The sequence below is a fragment of the Chelonoidis abingdonii genome, chromosome 25, assembly GCF_003597395.2.
Source record: "Chelonoidis abingdonii isolate Lonesome George chromosome 25, CheloAbing_2.0, whole genome shotgun sequence".
Classification (NCBI taxonomy): domain Eukaryota; kingdom Metazoa; phylum Chordata; order Testudines; family Testudinidae; genus Chelonoidis; species Chelonoidis abingdonii.
In genome coordinates this window covers 11,665,521-11,687,526 of record NC_133793.1, presented here as the reverse complement: position 1 = coordinate 11,687,526, position 22,006 = coordinate 11,665,521, and the positions used below count along the sequence as shown (strand labels likewise).

At 51.7% G+C, this 22,006-nt stretch overlaps 2 protein-coding genes across 6 annotated transcripts in view; both read left to right on the top strand.

Annotated features, from left to right (window-relative positions):
* The window catches only part of ASAP3 (ArfGAP with SH3 domain, ankyrin repeat and PH domain 3), a 79,924-nt gene extending 74,847 nt beyond the window's left edge, over window positions 1–5,077 (top strand). For 2 of the 3 annotated variants that reach the window (XM_075060904.1, XM_032802863.2), the window contains exons 25-26: window positions 246–368; window positions 1,688–5,077. In XM_075060904.1, the coding sequence (XP_074917005.1) occupies window positions 246–368; window positions 1,688–1,762 (198 nt within the window). In that variant the 3' untranslated portion in view covers window positions 1,763–5,077. The remainder of the gene's footprint in view (window positions 1–245; window positions 369–1,687) is intronic. The other variant, XM_075060903.1, reaches the window with a different exon arrangement.
* Window positions 5,078–8,683: 3,606 nt separating this feature from the next.
* Window positions 8,684–22,006, top strand: part of TCEA3 (transcription elongation factor A3) — a 29,692-nt gene continuing 16,369 nt past the window's right edge. For 2 of the 3 annotated variants that reach the window (XM_032802780.2, XM_075060858.1), the window contains exons 1-4: window positions 8,684–9,158; window positions 18,579–18,641; window positions 19,607–19,712; window positions 21,196–21,358. In XM_032802780.2, the coding sequence (XP_032658671.1) occupies window positions 9,090–9,158; window positions 18,579–18,641; window positions 19,607–19,712; window positions 21,196–21,358 (401 nt within the window). In that variant the 5' untranslated portion in view covers window positions 8,684–9,089. Of the gene's footprint in view, window positions 9,159–17,753; window positions 17,886–18,578; window positions 18,642–19,606; window positions 19,713–21,195; window positions 21,359–22,006 lie in introns of all 3 variants that reach the window. The other variant, XM_075060859.1, reaches the window with a different exon arrangement.

Below are 22,006 nucleotides of genomic sequence, written 5' to 3'. Positions count from 1 at the left end.
TGGGAAAGGATGGATGAGGGAGGAGTGGGCAAAGGTGAAAGAATTGATAGGTGGGTGGGGGGAAGAGGCTTGGGCTGGGGAAGTGGGGGGCAGGCAGTGGCATGGTTCTTCAACCTGATGTACCCCCACACCATGGACACCCCCCCTCCGTGATGCCTTCGTGTAAAGCATAAACAGGGGGAGCCTCAGCAGCAGGCGTCCCCCTGAGCCAGGACTCTGCAGACATGTGCCATTTGCTTGCACAGGCCAAGGTGAGGCAGAAGAGGGTGATGGCTCTGGTGGACTGCAAGGGGGAGAGGGCCCGGGAGCTGACCTTCTCCAAGGGCGAGGTGATCGTGGTGACCCGGGAGGAGGATGAGCAGAGCTGGGTGAGTGCTGCTGCTCTGGGGGCTCCTTGGACTGCTGGGGAGCCCAGACCCAGGTTCTAGCCTTGGGGCCAAGGCTCTTGTTCCTCTGGGCTCTGCTGTCGTACTATCCCAGTCACCGAGGATGGTGCTAGATCAGGGCCTGGAGGGGATTAGATTAATGTTTAGGGATGCTTCTGCTCCCATCTCCACGGACCACTCTGGTCTAGGGTGCCCAGGTGTCCGGTTTTCGACCGGAACGCCTGCTCGAAAAGGGCTCCTGACGGCTCACTGACTGGGCCATTAAAAGTCTAGTTGTGCTGTGGTGCTAAAATAGGCTAGTCCCTACCTGGCCTGGCTGGCACCGCGTTGTGCCCCGGAAGCGGCCAGCAGGTCCGGCTCCTAGGCAGGAGGCCATGGGGCTATGCGCGCTGCCACTGCCCCGAGCACTGGCTCTGCACTCCCATTGGCTGGGAACCGGCCAATAGGAGGTGGGGGGAGGATGATGCCTGCAGGCGAGAGCAGTGCATGGAGCCTCCTGGCCCCCTCCCGCCTGCTTAGGACCCGGACCTGCTGGCTGTTTCCAGGGCATGTGAATCATGGTGCCAGGGCAGGCAGGCAGCCTGCCTTAGCTCCCCTGCTGTGTGGCAACTGAGAGCCACACGAGGTAAGCCCACGCACCAATCCACTGCCCCAGCCCTGATCCCCCCCCCACAAACCTGGAGCACCCTCTGGCACCCCAACCCCCTGCCTCGACCCGCAGCCCCCTCCTGCGATCCGAATCCCTCAACCCCAGCCTGGAGCCCCACTCCTGCACCTTAACCCCCTCATCCCCAGCCCCACCCCAGAGTCTGCACTCCCAGTCAGAGCCATCACCCCTTCCCACACCCCGACCCCACTCCAGGGACCCCCAGTTAGAGCCCTCACCCACTCCTGAAACCCAACCCCCTGCCCCAGCCCAGTGAAAGGGAAGGAGGGAGGGGGAACATAGTGAGTGGGTGGTGGGGCCTCAGGGCAGGGGTGGGGCTAGGGTGTTCGGTTTTGTGCAACTAGAAAGTTGCAACCCTACTCTGGTCCCCGGGGGGCAGAGCTGATGCACTCTAAGTCCCCTCCTCACAGCCCCCAGCTAGGAATTGTATTGGGGGCAGAGATGTGTGGTCTCAGGATCCCACCTGGGTGCAACATCCCCTGCCTTTTATATCTGTGAATCTTCACACTTCTGTCCCCCGACCCCCCTAAGCTCCCTAACCCAGGCACCCCAACTCCTTCCTGCACCCTCTGAGCCAGGAGCCCCCCTCGGCACCTCTCCGGTCTCATCTGCTGCCTTCTGCCCTGTCTCTCAGGTCGGCTTCATTGAAGGAGATGGCTCCAGGACGGGCGTCTTCCCTGCCAGCTCCGTCTACCTCTTGCAAGAGTGATTGGCTGGCTTTTCCTTTCCCCTCGGAGCCGGCGTGAGCTCTCGGCGAGCGTGTGGGGGGCAGGGCTGAGCACTCACTGTCCCCTCACCAAGGTGGCAGGACACCACAAGGCCATCACAGGAGCAGAGGCCTGTTTCTTGCTTCCCTTCCCACCCTCCAGTCTGGACCTTGAGGGTAATGGACGCTAGGGCACGTACTGTGTTGAGGGTTTGGAGCAGGGGCTCAGATGGAATTAACATCCTCCTCTCCCATCCTCCCACCGGGTGCTGGTCCATTTAGCCTCTTTACCCAAACTAGTTCCTTTTCCTGGATGGAGAGGCGGCCGGGCATCCCACGCACACCTCACGCCAGGACCAGTGTCTGTCTCTACACCCTCCAGTCAGGCCAGCTCAGCCCAGTCTTGCAGCTCGCCGGATGAGCCAGACAACGGGATCCATCACGGTCTTCGCTGCCTCAGTCAGGGGGAAGCTGATCAACGGGGAAGACTTGAGATCTGGTGGAACTTGCAACCTCCTCCTGCAGAGCTGGGGATGAGGAGGGGCAGAGGAGCCGATAGGGACCACGGCTCGCTCGGAAATGGACAGAGAACGGACAGCCTTGCTGTGCCTGCTCTCCGCTCCACACACCTCGCCTTTAGCCATTTGTCTGCTCTGTAACTTTTGTGGGCTCCGAGGTGGTCGTCTCCTCCTTGGAGCAGGGGCAGGGTTATGGCAGGGGCGGGGAAGGGAGTTCAGTTTGGGCCTGGACGCCTCTCATCACGTTCCCCCAGGATAAAAGTGGGAGCCGGGAGTTCCAGCACTCCAATACTGGGCAAAGGGCAGGGCAAAGCGCCACTGGGCTCAAATGTCTGTATTGGAGGAAAGAAAGGGGGAGGCAGGTCCCCAACTTTGTGGTGGTGTTCCCACCCCCGTGAGTCAGGCCAGGGGATGGCCGCCAGCCCTTGTGGGTGACTAGGAACAGTCTCACGCAGCCATGCACGGCGTGCTGCTCTCCCTGTTATTTCCTAGGGATACAGCACGTGGTGAAGCATGGAATGCTGGGCATCTCTCCTGCCTCCAGCTCCCGCCACAATGCCCCCAGCCAATGAGCAATGCTGCGCAAGGGGGAAAGGCGGGGGGGGGGGGGGGAGGTCACCTTACACCTCGGAGATGTACAGGAGCCTTCCTCTGCCTAACCCTGGCATAACTGGCCCTGGTCGATAAGGGGAGGATAAAAAGCAAGTCTCCTAGCGCTGCATGTGTTATCCTAGAAATTCAGACTGTTCCCTCCCCTACCAGGGGAGTGCCCTAGTACAAGGGGGGTTCACTACAGCAGATTCTCCAGTGGTGTTTCCATTGATTCAAGGGCTGCTCTTTCCCTTGGGCTGCTCTTTGATGTCAGAGAGTTGTCTCCGGACACGGCCTAAATTCCCCCTTTTGTGCCACTTCATCCCATTCTCTCCTGCCACCACCTCCTCCAGAAACGACCCCTCTCCGCCCCTAGCATTGGCACAGGGCTGGTTGAATACCACCGGTGTGCCTCAGTGTGTTCACCGTCCCTGCCCTTTAGTAACGCCTAACACTTTTCATCAGTGAGTCTCAAAGCACTGTACAGAGGAGGTGAGTGTTACCAATGGGGAAACTGAGGCACACAGCAGGGGTAGTGATTTACCCAAGGTCACCTAGCAGTGAATTCTGTTCATGTGTTTCCCAGACTGCTCCAAACTCTCAGGTTCCTTTTATTTAAAAGTAAATTGAGACCGTTGCTTTTTGGCCTCTCATTCTGAATCTCTGCGTTTCCCCATCTACATGATTTGCAGGTACCTTTTATGGACACCCTAGCTCAGCACACAACTAGCGTGATACCTCCTCATAATACTATTGACTTCAATAGGGCTGCTGCTTGCATGCCTGAAGTGATTTTTTTTTTTTTTTTAATAGCATTTAAGCCCAGAAAGGAATCATAGACTATCAGGGTTGGCAGGGACCTCAGGAGGTATCTAGTCCAACTCCCTGCTCAAAGCCCAATCCCCAACGAAATCATCCCAGCCCTTGATGGCCCCTTTTTTTAAAAAGGGGTTAGAAACGGTTCCCTTTTGCAAATCAAGTGAAGGGGCTCGGTCGTGCAGAGGGCTCATTCTGGGTCAGACCTGACCCACAGACCAATTTACACCAAGGGTTAAATCCCTGCAGCCCAAAGGTTTACACACACACCCCGAAAAACCCCTGTGACTTGACTGTCGTCTCCCTTCAGCTTTTGTCTGTTTCCTGCTTTCAGAGATGAGGCTTTGCTGGAGTCTCAGTGAATCTTCTGTCCTGTGGGTTTTGTCACCCTCCTGCTTCAGAGACCCTCCTCTTCTTGGGAGGCTGCTCTGTTTCTTTGGCTCCGATCTGGCTTTCCATCCCCTTTCTCTTACAGGTCCTTGAAGGAAATAAAGGGAACCAGATGGATGCCTTATCCCCGACCCTAATAGGAGTCCTCCAGTCCCCGGATCTCTCCTTGGTCCCCTCGCCTTTGTCTATAGCAGGGTAGGAAGAGGCAATCTCTAGGCAGGAATTCTGCAGCAGGAGACCATAGTGTTCTGATGGGTGCAGAGAAGGAAAAGGTAGTTTGTCAAGTGGCTTTCCCCACCTTCTTCCTAACCCTGAAACTGTGAAATAATTTTTTTTTTTTATAAATAGGGAAGAGGTCTCTATTGGCCCGCCCATGTAGTGCCGGGCTCGGAGTGGAGGTAGGCCAGCTAGATTCGGGTCCAGATTTCAATCACCCATAACACCGGGCAGACTTCAGTTCTGGTTTGGCCTGACCTAGAGAGAGGCCATTGAGTGCAATGACTAGAAAGAAGGCTCTTGACTGAGGTGGCTGGACAAGAGACGCCCCTCTGGTGGTTCTCCCGGGGTGCCTAATGAGTTAGGTTCCGGTTCAGATCTGATGAGGACTCCACCGCCGAAAGTTATGGCGAGGAAGGGAGATGCATGTAATTTTGGGGCTCAGGCATAGGCCCATCTCTGCTTAGAATTTACGGATTTTGGGGTTTTTTGCCTCTGGCTCCTTTCCTGTGGCTCTAATGGTTATGCAGAGACTCGTTCTAGCCTCTGTCAAGAATACGTTTTAAAGGGGGTGGGGTGCTTGTTTGGTTGGCTTCTGCAATGGTTTACTGGGACCAATGGTTCTGACCCATATGAGCTTCCTTCGTGATTTGTTGTCTCCTGTGATCAAGTTGAGTTTTATAATTGTCAATGGGTTTTAAGTGGAATATTTAATCTCAAGATGGTCTCTGTTTTTTTTTATTCCCCCCCCCTTCCAATTTCTAATAAAATTGATTTTTTTTGGTAAGTGGAAGTGGTTCTGTGTGTGATGTGACTGCAACAGTGGTTTTTCATAGGTTTTAATAGACAGTCCAGGGACGGGTGAGGTATGAATATTTATATACATTTAATAATAATATCGTAGTAATACAAAGCCTCATCCCAAAGCGCTGGACACACTAGGTATATAAATCACTTCACCCATAACTGAAATGCAGCCACTTCTGGAGTGGAGCCTTGGCAGCTGTTTAACAGTGCACAGCACTTTAAGACAGGAATGGGAAGCGTATTGTCTTCTGTTGAACTGGGGAGGCGAAGAGAGGGAAGCAGAATGGAACAGGCTGGAGTCGGAAGCTGGAATTGGGCTGGGATACTCTTGGGGGATTTCTGATGCCCCCGAGAGGTTCTATATCCCCTCCACTGTGACAGCACCTCATGGGGTGTCAGTTCAGTATTGACTCTGAGGTCAGAGGTACCATCAACACCAGATACCATCAACACTATTTCCTACAGCAGCTGAGTCCTTGGTGGACTCTCCCATCTAGCTATAAAGATGTGGCAACTCTTCCACCCAGCACCTTGCTACAAGGTCATGTTGTCCCCGAAGCATGGGTTGTGGGTGGCAGCATCTGAGCACAAAGGTGTGTGAGCGGAGGGCTGAAGAGACAGCCTCTCTCCTCTTATGGTGCATTTGCAATTAGACCGAAGTAAAGGGTTTATTTTAGTGAATATTCTGGTTAAATTCCTGCTGCTGTGAGTTTATTTTCCTGGAAGTGGCGGAATCCTTCCCCTTGGCCTCCTAGACGAAAATATGTGAAGGAATATTTGAGTCGTCTCTCCGTATAATTCTTGGTGTCAAATTGCATAAGGGATCCCATCCAGGGCAGCAACTGTGTGTGTGTTCCCACCTGCTTTTTTAGATTTGGATCAGCCATTTTATACCCAGCTTTCCTGACAACCCGGAAAGGGACTGCTCGGCTGTACTATGCATTTACCCTCGGGAGTTAAACTAAAGACTTACAGATGGGGCAGGTACAATTTTACTTAAAGGGATACGCCTCATCTTTAAAACGACACCAAATCCTCTTTCCAATAGCCTCATGGAATGCTACACCTAGAAAACTTTTGAACATCTTGACTGAGATTTAAAAATTAAAATCCCCAACATTCAGCTCCTAAATTTTCAAAAGCAGCTAGCAATTTTGCATGCCTGTTATCTGACTTGAGACAGATGAATGGGGCAGAACTGAAAATAAAAAACCCACTAAGCACCCACCCTCTGAAAATCGGGAGCCCTTTTGAGATCTGTGAGGGTGGACACCCAAAATCACTAGTTACCCTTCAACATTTGGACCCCAGGGTCCCAATTCAGCAAAGCATGTTTTGAGTCCCCTTCAATGAGATTTAAGAGTGAGCTCAAGCGATTTGGAGAATCCGAGTAAACCTCTTCGTTAAGGGTGCATCGGCCCTTCACGCTCAGGGTATCGTTCCCAGCTCCAAGTGCAGACCTAGCCTCCGCTGCCCAACTTTCAAAGATGCTGAGCTGCCCACTGACTTCAGTGGGGGTGGTGGCCCCTTAGCGCTTTTGAAAATTAGGCCACTTCTATATGTGGACTTAGAAAACCTTGTTTTTTGAAAACGTTGATCTGACTTTAATTCTCACCGTTGATGCTGTTTTCTTTCTGCAGTTCCCTTGGCTTGAATGCTGTACATCAAACAGATCTCTTTCTGTTCCTAATTTGTTTCTGTTCCTAATCAGTTTCATTTTTAGCCTCTCTAGTCAGTTTCATTTTTCTGGTTCTCTTGCTGCAGCCCAGGGTTTGTTTTTCAACACTGCAGCAACCTATTAACTCCTCCCCCCTGAACTGCTACATGAAAATGTTTCTAGCCCCATATGTCTGCCCTCCCCCACCCCCACCCGTGCCTGACCTCCCCTTTTGATAAAAGAAACCTTACATTTTGATCCCTGATGCTACCTTCCTGTGCCTCTTTAAGCACTAAGGCATGGCATGGGTTTTCATCTCATACATACACCTCCCCTCCCCTGGGCTGGTGTGAAGAACCTGGCAGCCTCCAACGACCTAAGCTGTACTCTAATTACCTAAAAATGCTCCGCCTGGAGGGTCATTACGAACTTGAATTTGAAAAATAAACATTGGAGGGGGGGAGGGGAGTCAAACCAGAGAATTAGCAGCACTGTCTAAAGCCCCTGGCTAGTGGGCCTCCCTCTGTTTTGCACGCATGTGTATGTACATATATAATCTCTCCCCCTTAGTTCTGCAAAGCTGCCTTAGTCTGAGTTTTATCAGCAACATCGGCCACTTGGTCTAGGCTCTTCAGCTGGGATGCTGTTTTAAAATTGTTTAGAAATATAGCACATGCTCTCCTAAATCAGACCACCCTGCCCAGCATCCTGTCTACACGGTAAGCTTATGCTTTGGAGCTAGGAGAACCCAAAGTTGGCCTGTGGTGGAACACTGGCTGTGGAGTGCAGGATAATTCCTTCCTGACCCCTCATAGCTGATCAGTTTGTGCCTTGAAGCATGGGATTTAATTACCAGGGCTAGTCAAAAAATTTTCCCCTAAAACTTTTTGATGGAAAACTGGGTTCTTGGCTAAATTTTTTTTTCACAAAAGGTGTCTGCTTTTTGAGGAAATTTTGGATTTATTTCTTCAAAAAGCCCAAATACCTGACATCTGAACCATTTCAGTTTTGATACATGCCCATCGTGCCTCATGGGCGTTGTAGTTTGTGCGATGTGCTGCACAGACCCCTTGTAATGGTCAGTTCCTGTCCCAAAGGCCTTAAACCATCCTAGTTATTTACATACATAACTGCAAATGTCATTATCAGCCTTACAATTATCCAATATGTTAAAAAGCTATAACCCCCTGAGCTGTTAAATAATATAAACCTCTGGAACTTGTTGCTGCAGATGATTAGTTTAATAGGCTCTTTGAAAGGATTACCTGCTACTTTGAATAAGAACAGTCTGCTCCCTGAGCTACACTAAAATGACACACATCACCAAACCCTCATGCTTCAGGACAGATGTTGGTCACCAGCTATGGTCAGGAAGAAATTTCCTTTCTCTCAATGGGAGAGGGTTTCACTGGGGCCTTTCGCTGAAGCACTGGGCCTTAGCCTCTGTCTGCTGCAGGATCCTGGACTAGAAGATCCATTGCAGTGTGGCAAGCTGGTTCTGGGGGAAATTTCCAGACTGGGGTTGCAGACCCACGAACCCAGCGATAGACGGAGCCTGCCAACAGGTGAGGGCTTGGTACAATTCAGACTTTCAGAAGCAGTGAAGGCCATGCCCTGCTCTGGCTGTGCACAGACACCCTCTCCCCCAGCTCTGTTCCCAAAATTCCCATGCCCTGGTGGCACCTCTGGCAGCTCCTGCTCCCCTCTGGTCCTGGCCAAGTGTTTTGTCCCTGTGGCTGCTGTAGCCGGGGGTGGGGGTTAGTCTGAGCCTGGGCAGGCACAAGGCAGCGGGCACCGCTCCTGATCCAGCCTTTCACACACGAGGGCACCGCCTGCGTCCAGACCGGGGCGAACCCCCGCGTCCACACGCGCCCCGGCTCGGCCCTCGGCGGGTTCTGTTTAGTCCGGCCCCCTTGTGCGGTTCCGGCTGCATGTGGCAGCCCCTGGCCACGCCCCCGTCTTTGCTTTCGCTCCTTCGCTCTCGTTTCTGCTTTTTCACTCCCCGGCCCTGCCAAGCTGTCACGGCCCCTTGGAGCCAAAGTTCGACCAGTCCCACCCCCCCAATACACACTCCCCCTCGCCCCCACACCTCCCACACACACACACACACACACACCTCCCCCCTACACACACACACACACACACACAAACATACCTCCCCCCTACACACACACACACACACACACACACTCCCCTCCAGACCCCGATGAAAAGAGATCCCAGTTGTCCCGGGGGCGAGCTCCTGGCTGCTTTTGTGGTTTAACGCGCACGGCCCCCCTCTCCGCCCCCCTCCCCTTCTCGCTCCTGAACGCCAAAAAACTTCGGGGCCGCGATCATGGGGCGAGCCGAGGAGCTGGTGAGGATTGCAAAGAAGCTGGATAAGATGGTGACCAGGAAGAACACGGTAAGTAAAGCCGAAAGTGTGTGGGTGTGTAGCAGGGGTGAGAAAAACCCAAAACAGTGTGTGTGTTTAAACATTCTTGGATCGTGTGTGTGCCAAACTGTGTGTAAGACACACACACACACACACACACACAGTGTACGAGTAGGGTAAGAAAAACCAAGACAGTGTGTGTGTTTAAACTTTCCTAGCTTGGATCGTGTGTCTGCCAAACTGTGTATGTAAAAAACCACACACACACACACATACATACGGAGTGTACGAGTAGGGTAAGAAAAACCAAAACTGTGTGTGTGTTTAAACTTTCCTAGCTTGGATCGTGTGTGTTTGTTTTGTTTCTAAACTTTCCAGCTTGGATCTGTGTGTCCGGGAGTGAAGGAAAACCCAAGCGGTGTGTGCGTCTGTTTAAACTTTGCAACTTGGATCTGTGCAGAACCAGAGAACCTCCTGGGTCAATCCTGCTGAGGGAGGGAGGGAGGAAGGGGCTGTCTGGAGGGTCTCTTCCAGCTGATTTGGCCTAGGGAGCTACTGACAGCACTTGCTAAAACAGCCGGATTCTGATTTGCTCAGGGATCAGAGGCTGTTGCCAGCTCTCTTGAGGAAGGGGGTGCTCAGCACCTCTGAAAATCAGGCCGTCAAAGCTTTGCTCCCCCAAAATGTCAACTTTGGCGGCGACATGTGAAAACGGCAAAGTTTCTCGTAGCCTGATCCTTTGGGCTTCAGCCGTCCCGCCTAACCCAATCCTCCTGGACTCTTCTGCGCATTCGAGCTGTTGCTTTCCTTGGTCTCCTGACTATATTTTCACTTTGCCAGGGTTTGGTCGGCTGAAAAGCATGTTTTTCAGCCTCATCCATGTGCGGGGCTTTCTGATTGTCCTTCATGGCCCTCTCCCTCCCCACCCCGCCAGGGGCTGGGTTTGGAGAGGGGTAAAGAGTGACAGGAATCTTAACAGTGCAAACCCAGTCTCAGACTGGGGCTTGTCCAACGAGACTGGGCCGGGGAAAAGCAAAAATATCCAGGAAGGGCGGGGAGAGGGGGAAGGAACTAGGTGTCTAAACCTTTTTCACAAGAGAAGGAAAAAGTGGAATGCGGAGCAGGGGGGATGAGTCTGATTTGAAGCTCGTGCACCAGATTTAAGAACAAACAGGACAGGTGTCCCCACCCGCCCTGAACTGTTACTAAGATCAAGTAAACCGTTCAGTGTAGGTACAACTGGCCTGATCCTTCCTGCGCAGCCGTCTTGTCGTGGGGAAGGTCTCCCGGCTTCTCCTGATTTACTCTTTGGGGCCAACTCCTTAGTTGGCGTAGCTCTCAGCTGCAGTGTGGCTGGCAGGGGATTTGTGCCCTGACTGGCACCCGTGCAGTGCAATCAGGATCTGGTGCAATGTGCAGTGGAGGAGGGGCTGGTGCATGAAGTTAATATTTTACTCTCCGTGCGACCTTTGCCTCAGTGGAGTGTAATTAACCCATTAACCCCCTCTGGCTTCCCCCACCCCCCCATCACTGTGCACATTCTGAGCACTGATGCTCCCAGCTGCTGTAAGGTTGGGCTTTGGGCAATCAGGTGCCAGAGCATGGCTTCCCATAGTCAGGGCCGCCCGGGGGGGGGGGGCAAGTGGGCCAATTTGCCCCAGGCCCTGCAGTGACCCCCATGAGAATATAGTATTCTATAGTATTGCAACTTTTTTTAATGGAAGGGGCCCCTGAAATTGCTTTGCCTTGGGCCCCCTGAATCCTCTGGACAGCCCTGCCCATAGCTGGATGGAGGGCACAGGCTCTGCACATTGGTGAAGTATTGAACCCAGCAGCTCTGTCCTTCCAGCATGATACCTGGTGCCAGTGGCCCTGTCTGCAAATGGGCGGGTGCTGTTTATATAAGGGGAAGTATGTTAAAATGTTTCCCCATGTGATATGGGTTGCACCACAGAATCTGTTAAGGAGCTGCTAATTACTGCAGAGTCCCTGGAGAGTTTCTCTCTCATGGCCAGTGGGCACTGGGTGTGTCGCTTTCTTCTTGGCACTGCAGGGCCTGATTCTCCATGGTCCTGCTCCTGGTGGTGTGTTTACACCAGGGCAAAGTGAGTGTAAAGGGCCACTCTGAATGGTTGTGCTTTGCCTTTGGTTTGCACGTGGGCCAATGGCTGCAGAAGGCACCAGGCAATAGAGAATTGGGCCTGCAGGCTGGGCCTCCAATTGGCATCTTCTCCAGGTCTCCCACGGCTGGGGTGGAAGCTCCAGAGTAGCCAGCCTTTCTACCCCCATGTTGTCTGGAGGGGACCACGAACCATTGTCCCAGGCACCTTTCTCACTCTGAGGCTGCTCGACTCCAGCACTGAGCGTGCCTGGCCCAGGCTGTGGGCATATGTTCCCGGGATACCTGTGGGGTCTGTATCTTTTCTAGCTGGTGACAGACCACGAGCCACTTGTACTGTTCAGGAACAGCGACGCCAAGGCACCATGTAGCTGCCAGTGACATCTTGTGTGTCTAACCAGAGAGAAACCTATTGCTGATACGTACCTTAGTGGCAACTTGGAGCTCCATTGATCCCCACAGATTGTTGAGAGGCTTCGAGTGATATAAAGGCCATTCTGGTGCCAGGCTCAATGCAGATATTAGAGAGGCTGTGAAATGTGTCCAGTGCTGTGTGCAATTGCAGTCAGTATCCAAGGGTGGCCCAGTTATCTGGGCTCCCACAGCCAAAGAGAGGAGACATCTCCAAAGCCAAACGTCTGAGTACATGGTGCAGTCCCATAGTCCTTTTAGGAGGACGTAAGGGAAAGCGTACATAAGGAATGCCGACCCTCCGCTGCTGGGAGCTGCCTAGATGCGTGTGCGGTGAGGCATGAAGCAGGTGTGAAAACACAAGGTGGATGCCTGGGTGTCTTTCAGAAGGACCAGAGAGACACAACCGAAAGGTCCGCCCCTACCCAAAGCGTTAGCCAATAGGCCTTGGAAGTGGATGTCACTAGATCTGCGTGGAGAAAAGGGATTTGGCTTTCGAGGAGCTGCTCGCCAGTCCAGCTTCATAGCAGTTTCCTCACTAGACCAAGAGGGGACAGAAAAAGGGTTTTGACCCCAGAAGCATCAACCTCCTCCCACAGCTCACCCCTTGCCAGCTCCGAATGCCACGCTTTGGGCACGCCATGATTTCAGGCGTGTTGCTTCCGGGCTCTCGCACCAACAAATGAATGGACTTCTGGTTCAGATTGCTCTGGTGGCTACAACAAAAACGATCCCGCATGAGTTCTGCTAGGCTATGGAACAACCCCTGTCAGTGACCAGAGTAATTCAGTCGCTTACGGGTTGACCTCTCAGAACAAAGCTGCCCCATACAGGTAAAGCTTTGTCCTCACTGGCCCTGCTTGTGAAGATGGGAAGCTTAGCAATGCCATAGCTAAGAAGTCTCCAGGCTCTCTTCTCTAACCTTGAAAATACAGCTGAAAACTTAACCAAGCTTAAACCACAAGACCCAGTACTACTGATAAGACTGGATGGGGAAAAAGTTGGACAGCCCCAGCAATGAGCCTGTGCCCCATGATCCTACCTGCAGGAGACTGATCAAGGGGCTCAGTACAGAACAAATAGGCAGTAGGTCCGGCTGAATTACCATGCGACCTTAGCAGTGGTGGTACCTGTGTCATGTACATCACAGCCCTAGTGAAAGGAGGGAATCCTGCGGGGCAGAGTCCTAACCCCACTGAGCAGGATTCTACATCCTTGGGATCAAACCGTCCGTAAGGCCAGGAGACGAGTAGATCGGCCTGAGTGGGAAAGCCAGCAACTCTTCTGAATCTATCATGTTCAAATTTAACTCTTTTTAAAGAGTGTTTAGCTAGATAAAGGAGGGGGTGTGAGCACGTCTGTGCTGTTTCTTTGCACCTAGAAGAGGAAGCCAGGCCGAGGGAGAAAATTTTCCCAGCCAAAAATGAGCTTCCATCAAAAATATTTTTTTCTCCCTGGGAAAATCTCACATTTAATGACCTCCTTTGGTGGGGGAAATGTCAGTTCAAAATGGAAGAAAAATGTTAATTTTGTTCCATTTTGAAATGTCCCTTGTAAATTCCTAATTTTTTTCATTTAGAAATATTTTCCAGGAAAATATGTTGTTGGTTGTAGGTAGGTGCTGTATGATGGAGAGGAAGACAGAGCAGCTTTAGGGACAACTGTGTATTAATGCTAATAAAAGTTTCTTGTTCAGTGTTAAGAAAAGGTTCATTCTTTACTGCTAAGAGACAAGGTGGGGGAGGGAATATCTTTTCTTGGACCAACTTGAGAGAGAGAGAGAGACAAGCTTTGGAGCTTAAACGGCACTCGTAGACTTTCAGGTCAGAAGGAACCATTATGATCATCTAGTCTGACCTCCTGCACAGCGCAGGCCACAGAATCTCACCCACCCACTTCTGTAACAAATCCCTAACCTATGTCTGAACTACTGAAGTCCTCAAATCATGGTTTAAAGACCTCAAGATGCAGAGAATCCTCCAGCAAGTGACCCGTGCCCCACGCTTCAGCTCAGTGTAAGCTCAAAAGCTTGTCTTGCTCACCAACAGAAGTTGGTCCACTAAAAGATATTACCTCATCCCCCTCGTCTCTGATATCCTGGGACCAACACTGCTACAGCACGACTGCCATCCTAACTTGTCAGTAGCGCTCTGAACTGCTGTTTCGTTTGCAATTCACTGAGACACAAAGGGCCTGATTCTCCCCAGCTTTGCACCATGGGTGGTCCTACAGCACCAATGAAGGCACAAAACTCTGCCCAAGGAGCCGTTCCCATTCATTTGCCCTGGCAGCGTTTTGCACCCAGGCTGCACTTGCTTTGCACAGCTGTGTCCATTCCATGGGGTGCAAGGCAGTGGAGAATCTGGCCCCGGAGCACAAGGCCTCACGAGTGAACACGGAGAAGCTGCGGCGGAGGTATAGTTAAAAAGGTGGAATAGCTAAACGCAGGCTGCTTTTGCAGGGAAACCATTGCCCCTCTGGTGGCTTTTTTGGTGGCCAAGAACGTTGGCGAAGGGCATCACGGCCTGGTCACCTTGTCAGTGTTCGGAGCCTGGCATTCCTCTAGAACTATGACTTCCCTGGGGCCAGGATTTTCCCCCAGGCTGAGTCTGCAATAGGCTACCGGTGCATCTAGGGTTGTCATGCTCTGGGCCTGGTACTGCAGCCTCAGAGGTGCTGGAGTAACCCAGCGAGGGGCACTGCTAATGGGTCTATTCAGGAGGAGGATCCACCGGCCTATCCCTTGCTCTGCCCCTGCCCCAGCTTCTGTAGCAGGGTAGAAGGAAGCCGTGCAAAGCTGGGTTTGTGGATTTCCTGTGCTGCTCCCGCGCGCTGCCCCCATTCACCGTGCTCTTCTACATAAAGTAACTGCTACCGCAGCGCCTGGAAGCTATGGTCATAGCCACATGCATGTAGCCAAGGGGGCTGAAAATAGCCGAGAATGAAATCGCACTGACCTGAGGTGAGGGCTGGGACTGGCTATATTTAGCCCTGAGTTTAGTGCAACAGCCGCAGCTAGATGGGGCCTGCTATGACCCATAAATGCTTTGCACTGTAGCAGTGGGAATGTGGGCAGTGCTTGGAGTGCGGGGTGGCGCAGACCTGGCAGAATAGATCTTTGTAAATGGAGCTGCTGGGTTGCTGGGGGGTGTACTGCAAGTGCTCTCTTACCAAAGCTGCTGCCCCCAGAATATAATAACCGTGTCCCCCCTCTTTATTCAGATAGCTGTAAGCCCTGAGCCTGAGATCCCTGCCCTTCAAGACCTGGCATTTCCAAGGCTGCCTTGCTTCTGTGTGTTTATTTTTGGCTTCTTGGGTTTTCTTTCCCCCTCCATCTCAACTCCACACTTCCCTAGGTGTCCATTTCTGGGGGGAGCATTTGAACCGGAAACCAGTGCTCTGTACTGGCTGAAAGTTGGGCGTCCCGGTTTGGAGACGGTGATCAAAAGCATTTGAGCCAAATTCTGCTGCCCCTTGTGCCATCCCCACTCCTGGGATGTGTTGGATTCAGGTAGAAGCGATGTCCCAAAGGTGCTGATACAACCCAGTGACTGTGCTACAGTTAAACAGACTGGGCTTGGGTTGCAGAGACTTCCTCCTGCTGAGTGCCATGGCAAACGTGCCATTCAAAATCCTTGCAACTTTTTGATCGAGATGCAGAAAAGAAGGAAAAACCACTAAAGCACTGGAAACGTCAAGTATTAAAAAAAGCTTCCATTTAACAGCATCCCCTGTTCCCTTTCCTGCGAGCTAGAGAGGGTTTTTGGAAAGGAAAACCCCCTTGTCTGGCAGCCTCTTAGATGGAATGACAGATGGCATTAACTGTCCCTTGGGTAAAGAGAAGTTTGTTGAGATGGGCTGGAGGTGGTGCTGCTACTGCTGCTAAGGTCCGATCCCGTTTTTTAGAAGACACAACAAGACAAACACACGCAAGACAAGAAAAGCAAAGGTAGAAAATGCAGCATCTGTCTGCGGGGTTGACTTTCTCTTGCAGACTCGCTGCTGGAGAAATGCCGGAACGGTGCACGAGCCCTGGGAAACTTGTACCAGTATCGGGCTGTTTAGGGCATTACTTTTAGTTGCTTTTCTGTGGTCACAGGCTTACAGCAGTGTTGCAAAATACACAGCCCTGGCTGCTGGCGAAACCAGAGTCATCTTAGATAGAATTAAAAAGAAGGGGGCTGGGACAGAGAAGAAATAAGATGGAGAAGGAAAAGGACACATGATGGGGAGAGAGACAGTCTCAGATCCCAGGTGGTGTTTGGGTCCCTCTCTCTGGCCTGCTCTGGTCAGGACATCTCTCGGGATCAGGATGATGAAAGCCCAGGGTCCCAGGAGATGGGGAGGGTGGGAGCCAGAGTGGCCAATTTTGCTCCCAAAGTCTCAATCTTTTTTTCAAAGGATCCTTGAAGGGAGCTCTGGGCAGAATAGCTCCTCCTCTTATTATTTCATCCACTCGTTTGGCTTGGTTTCCGACACGCCAAGCTGGTTCACTGACTTCTGGTCCCACGCTTGGCTTGTTTACCAGGCACAATCTGAGCACAGGCCTTGAGTTCTATCACGAGGCCTTTTTGTTTGGATTAATTCCATCCGTCTGTCTCCCTCTGGTGCCTTTTCCCATTGACGTTCGTTATTACAGGGGTTAGGGTGACATCTTACGAACGTCCATGTAGTTTTGACCGTTGAGCTCACAGTGCGGGTAAAGCTGTAGCCCCAGTTATTACAACAGATGGTACCGGTGTAACTGACAGGAGGATTTGGCTTGCTAGGGCTAACTGAACACCTCCTACGGAGCCTGCCTAGCTGAATCCAAGTTTGTAATCAGATCGCAGCAGTTGCCGTATCAGACTGGAGTTTGGTGTCAGCAGCTGCCTTGTACTCTCAGAAAGCTGGGGCGAAACCAAGATACACACCAAGATGCAATCTGGTGCCAGCCTGTTCCTCTCCTCTCGCTCTGGGGCTGCTGCCTTTCTATGTGTGATGTTCCACAGGCAAAGAAGAGCCAGGACTGTGCTGTTGTGGCTATGAAGGGGATTCTTATATCGAGACTCCTGAACACAGACAAGCCCCGTTGTTCTCTCCCTTGGTGCTCTGTGCTCCCTAGGGTCACCCACCGGGGTCTCCCTGGATCCTGGCCAGGTCTCCGCAGTTATGGTCGGGAGGGCCTGTCGATGATGCTTTACAGTACAAATCCAAAGCAGATGCATTTCTGCATCTTTGGCCGGGCTGAGAAAGCGCGTAGAAACCGGAGAAGACCGAACCTCCTTTCCATCTGCCTCTGACTGTGACCTCCCGCGTCAGGAAATAAAAAATAATAATGGGAAAAAAAGAGCTTTTGAAAAAATATGGGTCAAAGTTTTTGTTTTCTTTTGACTCATGGCAGCTGGATAATACAGAGACATTTTAACCCTTCCCTCCCGCTTCTCTTGAGCGGCTAACTTTATAGGAAGAGCTGCAACATACATGTATCGGGTGAGTATGTGTGGTCTACAGGGAAGAGCTGTCCTATCAGCCATAATGAGCGATCGGTGGTTTTATACACCCTGGGCCAGATTCACAGCTGGTGTAAATCCGTGCTGCTCTGTGCCCATAGACATCAGCTGAGGATCTGACCTCTTCCTTTATCCATCATCTTCCGTATCATAGAATCATAGAATCTCATGGTTGGAAGGGACCTCAGGAGGTATCTAGTCCAACCCCCTGCTCAAAGCAGGACCAATCCCCAGACAGATTTTCGCCTCAAATCCCTAAATGGCCCCCTCAAGGATTGAACTCTCAACCCTGGGTTTGGCAGGCCAAGTGTAAACTAGAACTAAAAAAACTCATGGCAAGAAAAAAGAACTTAAGAACTACAGGTCAAGGAAGGGAGAGGTTCTCAGCTGAGAACTGAAATGAGAGGGAAGGTCAATGAGGCAATGAGATCAGCGAGGTTCTCTGGATGGCAGGAGCTGCATGGATGAAGGCTATGTCACAAAAAGCAGTGAACAGGACGCCAAAAGTAGTATCTGTCTGGCTACGGTACTTATCTGTCCCCCATTCCTGGAGCATCTGAGTGCTTCACTATCTTTAATGTATTTCTCCTCACACCCTCCCAGGAGGCAGAGGAGGGCTCTTATCCCTGTTGTACAGGTGGGGAAACTGAGGCATAGAAACAACGTGACTTTCCCAAGGTCACACAGGAAATCTGTGGCAAAGTAAGGAATTGACTAGGATCTCCCACCCCTAAGGTTAGCGTCCTCACTGCTGAGTGACCTTTCCTCTCCTGGGTTGAGGAGAATAGAAACGAGGGAGCAAATGTTGCTGTTAGGCTAGCATAAACGCAGAGTCATGCCGCTGGCTTCCAGAGTTGGTCTGGGCGTATGCTGGTGTAGCTAGCAAAAAAATTTGGCACAAGGCTGATGAGATAAGGTGGGGTCAATCTATGGAGGGTTTCAAAGACCCGGGCATTTTAAGGGAGGATGGCTTTGTGGTTAAGGTGCTTTATCTGGATTACAGTCTCCCTGGATGCGCTTGGGCCAATTTCTTCGTCTCTCTGGGCCTCAGTGTCCAGGCTACAGAACAGGAATAATACTTTCTTTCTCCCACCCTTTCCTCTGGCTTCTCTGCACAGTTTGGGGTTGTCTCTTGCTACGTGTCTGTGCAGCGCCCAGCGCCATGGGGCTCTCGATCTCAGTCAGCACCCATGGGTGCTCCGGTGATAAAATAATGCATTCTTTTGTTGGTTGCACCAGTTCCGCTCTTTGCGAAGCAGCAGGGGTGTCACTGGAGGGCACCATTTGGCCAAGGAGGGTGGCAGTTTTAGAACAGGATTTTGGAAATGTTGCCCCTTTCCTATCACCCCTCCAATGCTGAGGCTGTTTCCAGGGAGTTGTTTTCCCCGCTGATGTTTCAGGGCTCACTGCGGCTTCTGTTTGACCTAGGATGGAGCTCTGGATCTGCTGAAAGAACTGAACGGCTACACGATGACCATCGAGCTGCTGCAGGTGAGGGGAAGCGGTTGGGACAGAGGGAGGTGCGTAACCCCAGCATGTAATGGGTTACTTGGATCTGAAGAAGGGGCAGGACATGGTGGGAGGTAACATGGAATTCAAGCGCTTTGCCTCCCTCTATTTGTGACTAAGCTGGCTGGAGCTTGCCAAGCCTGCTACAGCCTGGGCTAAGGGAGCAGAGTTTTTTAGCTCCAGCAGTCTGGCCTCATTGAGAGGTCCCAGGTTCAATCCCCGCGGCTAACAACCTACCCAGAGGCATCAGTGAGACGCGCAGATTGGGCTGCCTGATGTCTAACAGGAAAGACGTTCAATCCACTTGAACTCCAGCCGTTTCCTTGAAGAGGCTGTTACGCTGGGCTGGCTGCGAGGGACCTGTCAGTGTATCAGAGCAGCTCCTAAATGACCGCTCTTGCTAGCGGTAGGGAGGGTCCCACTGTGTCACCTGTTCTCCTGAGATGATTTCAAAAGCAAGCTGTGATTGAGTCTTGTCCCCTCTCTGGGTCCTTCCTTCACCTGGGAAAGCAGGGGGCTGTAAGAGTCTGCTGTCATGAACGCTCCTGATGTATTCCCTTGGCCCCCCACCAGAGGAGCAAGGGGAAGAGGAGCCATACCCATTTCTATCCATCCGTTATTGTGTTATTGTCACACCTGAGAAGCCCCGTTGCGGACCACCGTCTCACTCTCCTAGGTGCTGCCCCATACAACCAAGGTACTTACATAGCCCCATTGCTGTAATGATTGAGCACCTCACCACCACCCCCTGTGGGGGGAGGGCAGTTCCATTATGCCCATTGTACAGATGGGGACACTGAGGCACAGAGCGGTTCAGTGATTTTCCCAAGACCACACAGGGAGTCTGCAGCAGGCTACAGTGTTAACCCCTGGGCTACCTTTCCTCTCTGTTCTGCCTTCTTCTTTGATCTGCTTAATAATAAACAAACATCCGTTCGTGCTCCCAGTCCACGAGAATTGGCGTGGCCGTCAACGCTGTCCGGAAGCAGTGCTCGGACGAAGAGGTGGTGGCCCTGGCGAAAATCCTCATCAAGAATTGGAAACGCCTGCTAGGTGAGAGATTTTGAGGCTGCTTCAGCCTCCTGAGTAAAATGCTAGCTGGCCCCAAAACCTCCTTGGCCCCTTTGATTCTACACAATCCTTAGGGCCCCTTTACTCCCCCGGGATACAAACAGCTAATGGGCCTAGTGGTTGGATTTAATTTGGCAGAAGGATTATTTGGTGGCTTATTGGTGAGAGGATCTGGACAGAGCCATGTACAGGTTATGTTTAAGCTGCACTCCTGTACCTGGTCCTGACTTTCAGGGTAGCTTTGTCTGTGCACCTACTAATCACAATAGTGCCTATAGCCTATATAACACTTTTCATCAGTAGATCCCAAAGTGCTTCCCATCTTTAATGTATTCGTCCTCACACTCCACCTGTGTGCTATTAGCGAGGGGAAGCTGAGGCACCGAGAGGCTACATGGCTGCCCACTATCACACAGGAAGTCCATGGCAGAGCAGGAAATTGACCCCCAGGTCTCCCATGTCTGAAGACCACCGGCCCCTCCTCCTCACCGTGCAAACCCTCCATGCTGTTTCAAGCGTAGGTCCACGTGCGAGTTCAGCCAATCAACCCTGATCTGCATCTCTCTTTGCTGGCCCACTTCTGGTCCCCCATGCTCTGCATCTCAAACCTGAGCTGCTTGATATTCCAATCCTGGAACCCTACGTAATCCCTGCCAGTGCAATCCTGACCAGAAACGAATGACCTCTTATATAGTTGGTGGCCTGGACCCAGTGGTCATTTGGACTCAAGCCTCAAAAGATAACAGGCTAATGCACTAATCTTCTGGGCCACCGAGTCCCCTGGTAGCAGAGGATTGGATTCTGTGGGCTGCATATGGGCCCGGAGTCTGCTGTCATGCAGAAGGATGTAATTCAGGAATGACGCCACTAAAGTCAGTGGAGCAATAAAGGTGGAAAATTGCTATAAGGGAGATCTGAACCTGGCCCCTTATAACACTGCTCTGAATGCTCAAGTGGGCAGGGCCAGCTTTAGGCTGATTCCCCCGAAATGGGCCCCATGCCTAAGAGGGCCCCATGCTTGTGCCTAAGGGGACCCTGCGCCCTAAAGAAGAGTGCCTAACTTAGGCTCCTTTTTAATTTTTACTCCCCCGGCGGTAGTCTGGGTCTTCGGCAGCACTTTGGTGGCAGGTCCTTCACTCACGCCGGGTCTTCGGTGCCATTCTGGCGGCGGGTCTTTCAGAGCTGCGGAAGACCCAGAGCGAGTGAAGGACCCGCCACCAAAGTGCTGCCGAAGACGTGGACCGCCGCCGAGTATTCGAATTGGGCCCCGCACTTCCTACAGCCGGCCCTGCAAGTGGGCCACTGATTGACTCTCCCCAAGCCAAGAGCTTGTGGTGGTGGTTTTTTTCCGGACAGTATGAAATTATTACCAGCTTGGTGAATAGAAGTACCCTCCCACCCCCCATGCCCCTCGCATTTTCGTTTCAGTCAGCATCTGAGTGACAACCTGATCTGTTCCCCTTAGAGTCCTCGGGGACCCCGAAGAGAGAGAAGGCCCTGGAAGGGCAAAAGGATAAAAAAGAACAAAGTCTCGACTTTCCCAGCTGGCAGCCTGAAGGGGCGAATTCCCATCCAGTGAAACGCTGCAAAAGCCCAGCTGAGAAGCCCAAGGAAAAGGACAAAGGAAGGTATGAGCTGGCCCGTGGGGTTCTTAGACCGTCGGGTTTTGGTAAGCAGTAGCTGTGCCCTGACGATAGGAAACAACAGTAATACAGTAACTCCTTGCTTGACATTGGAGTTCTGTTTCTGAAAAATGCGACTTTAAGAGAAACGATGTTAAGTGAATTCAATTTCCCCATAGGAATTAATGTTAATGGGGGGATTAGGTTCCAGGGAAATTTTTTCCACCTGACAAAAAACACAGTATACGTTTTAGACAAACAATTTAATACTGTTCACAGCTGTGGTGATTGTGAAGCTTGAAGTGGTGAAGTTAGAAGGTGGAAGAGGGAGGGATATTTCCCAGGGAATGCCTTGCTGCTAAATGATGAACTAGCACTCGCTGAGCCCTCAAGAGTTCAGTGTTGTTAATTAGCCTCTCACACAAGGCAGCAGGAACACAAGGGAGGGGAGACAGCATAGCAGACCAAGACAGACACACACCTTGTGTGTGGGAGAGTGAGAGATGCACACTGCCCCTTTAAGTAAGGTGACCCACTCTTAAGTGCATTGTCTTTTTAAGTGGATCAGGAAGTTGAGACAGCAGCTGCTGCCCCAAGCTCTCTATGTCTCTCTCCCTCCGTATCCCATCCCTGCTCTATATGGAGAAGGGGTAA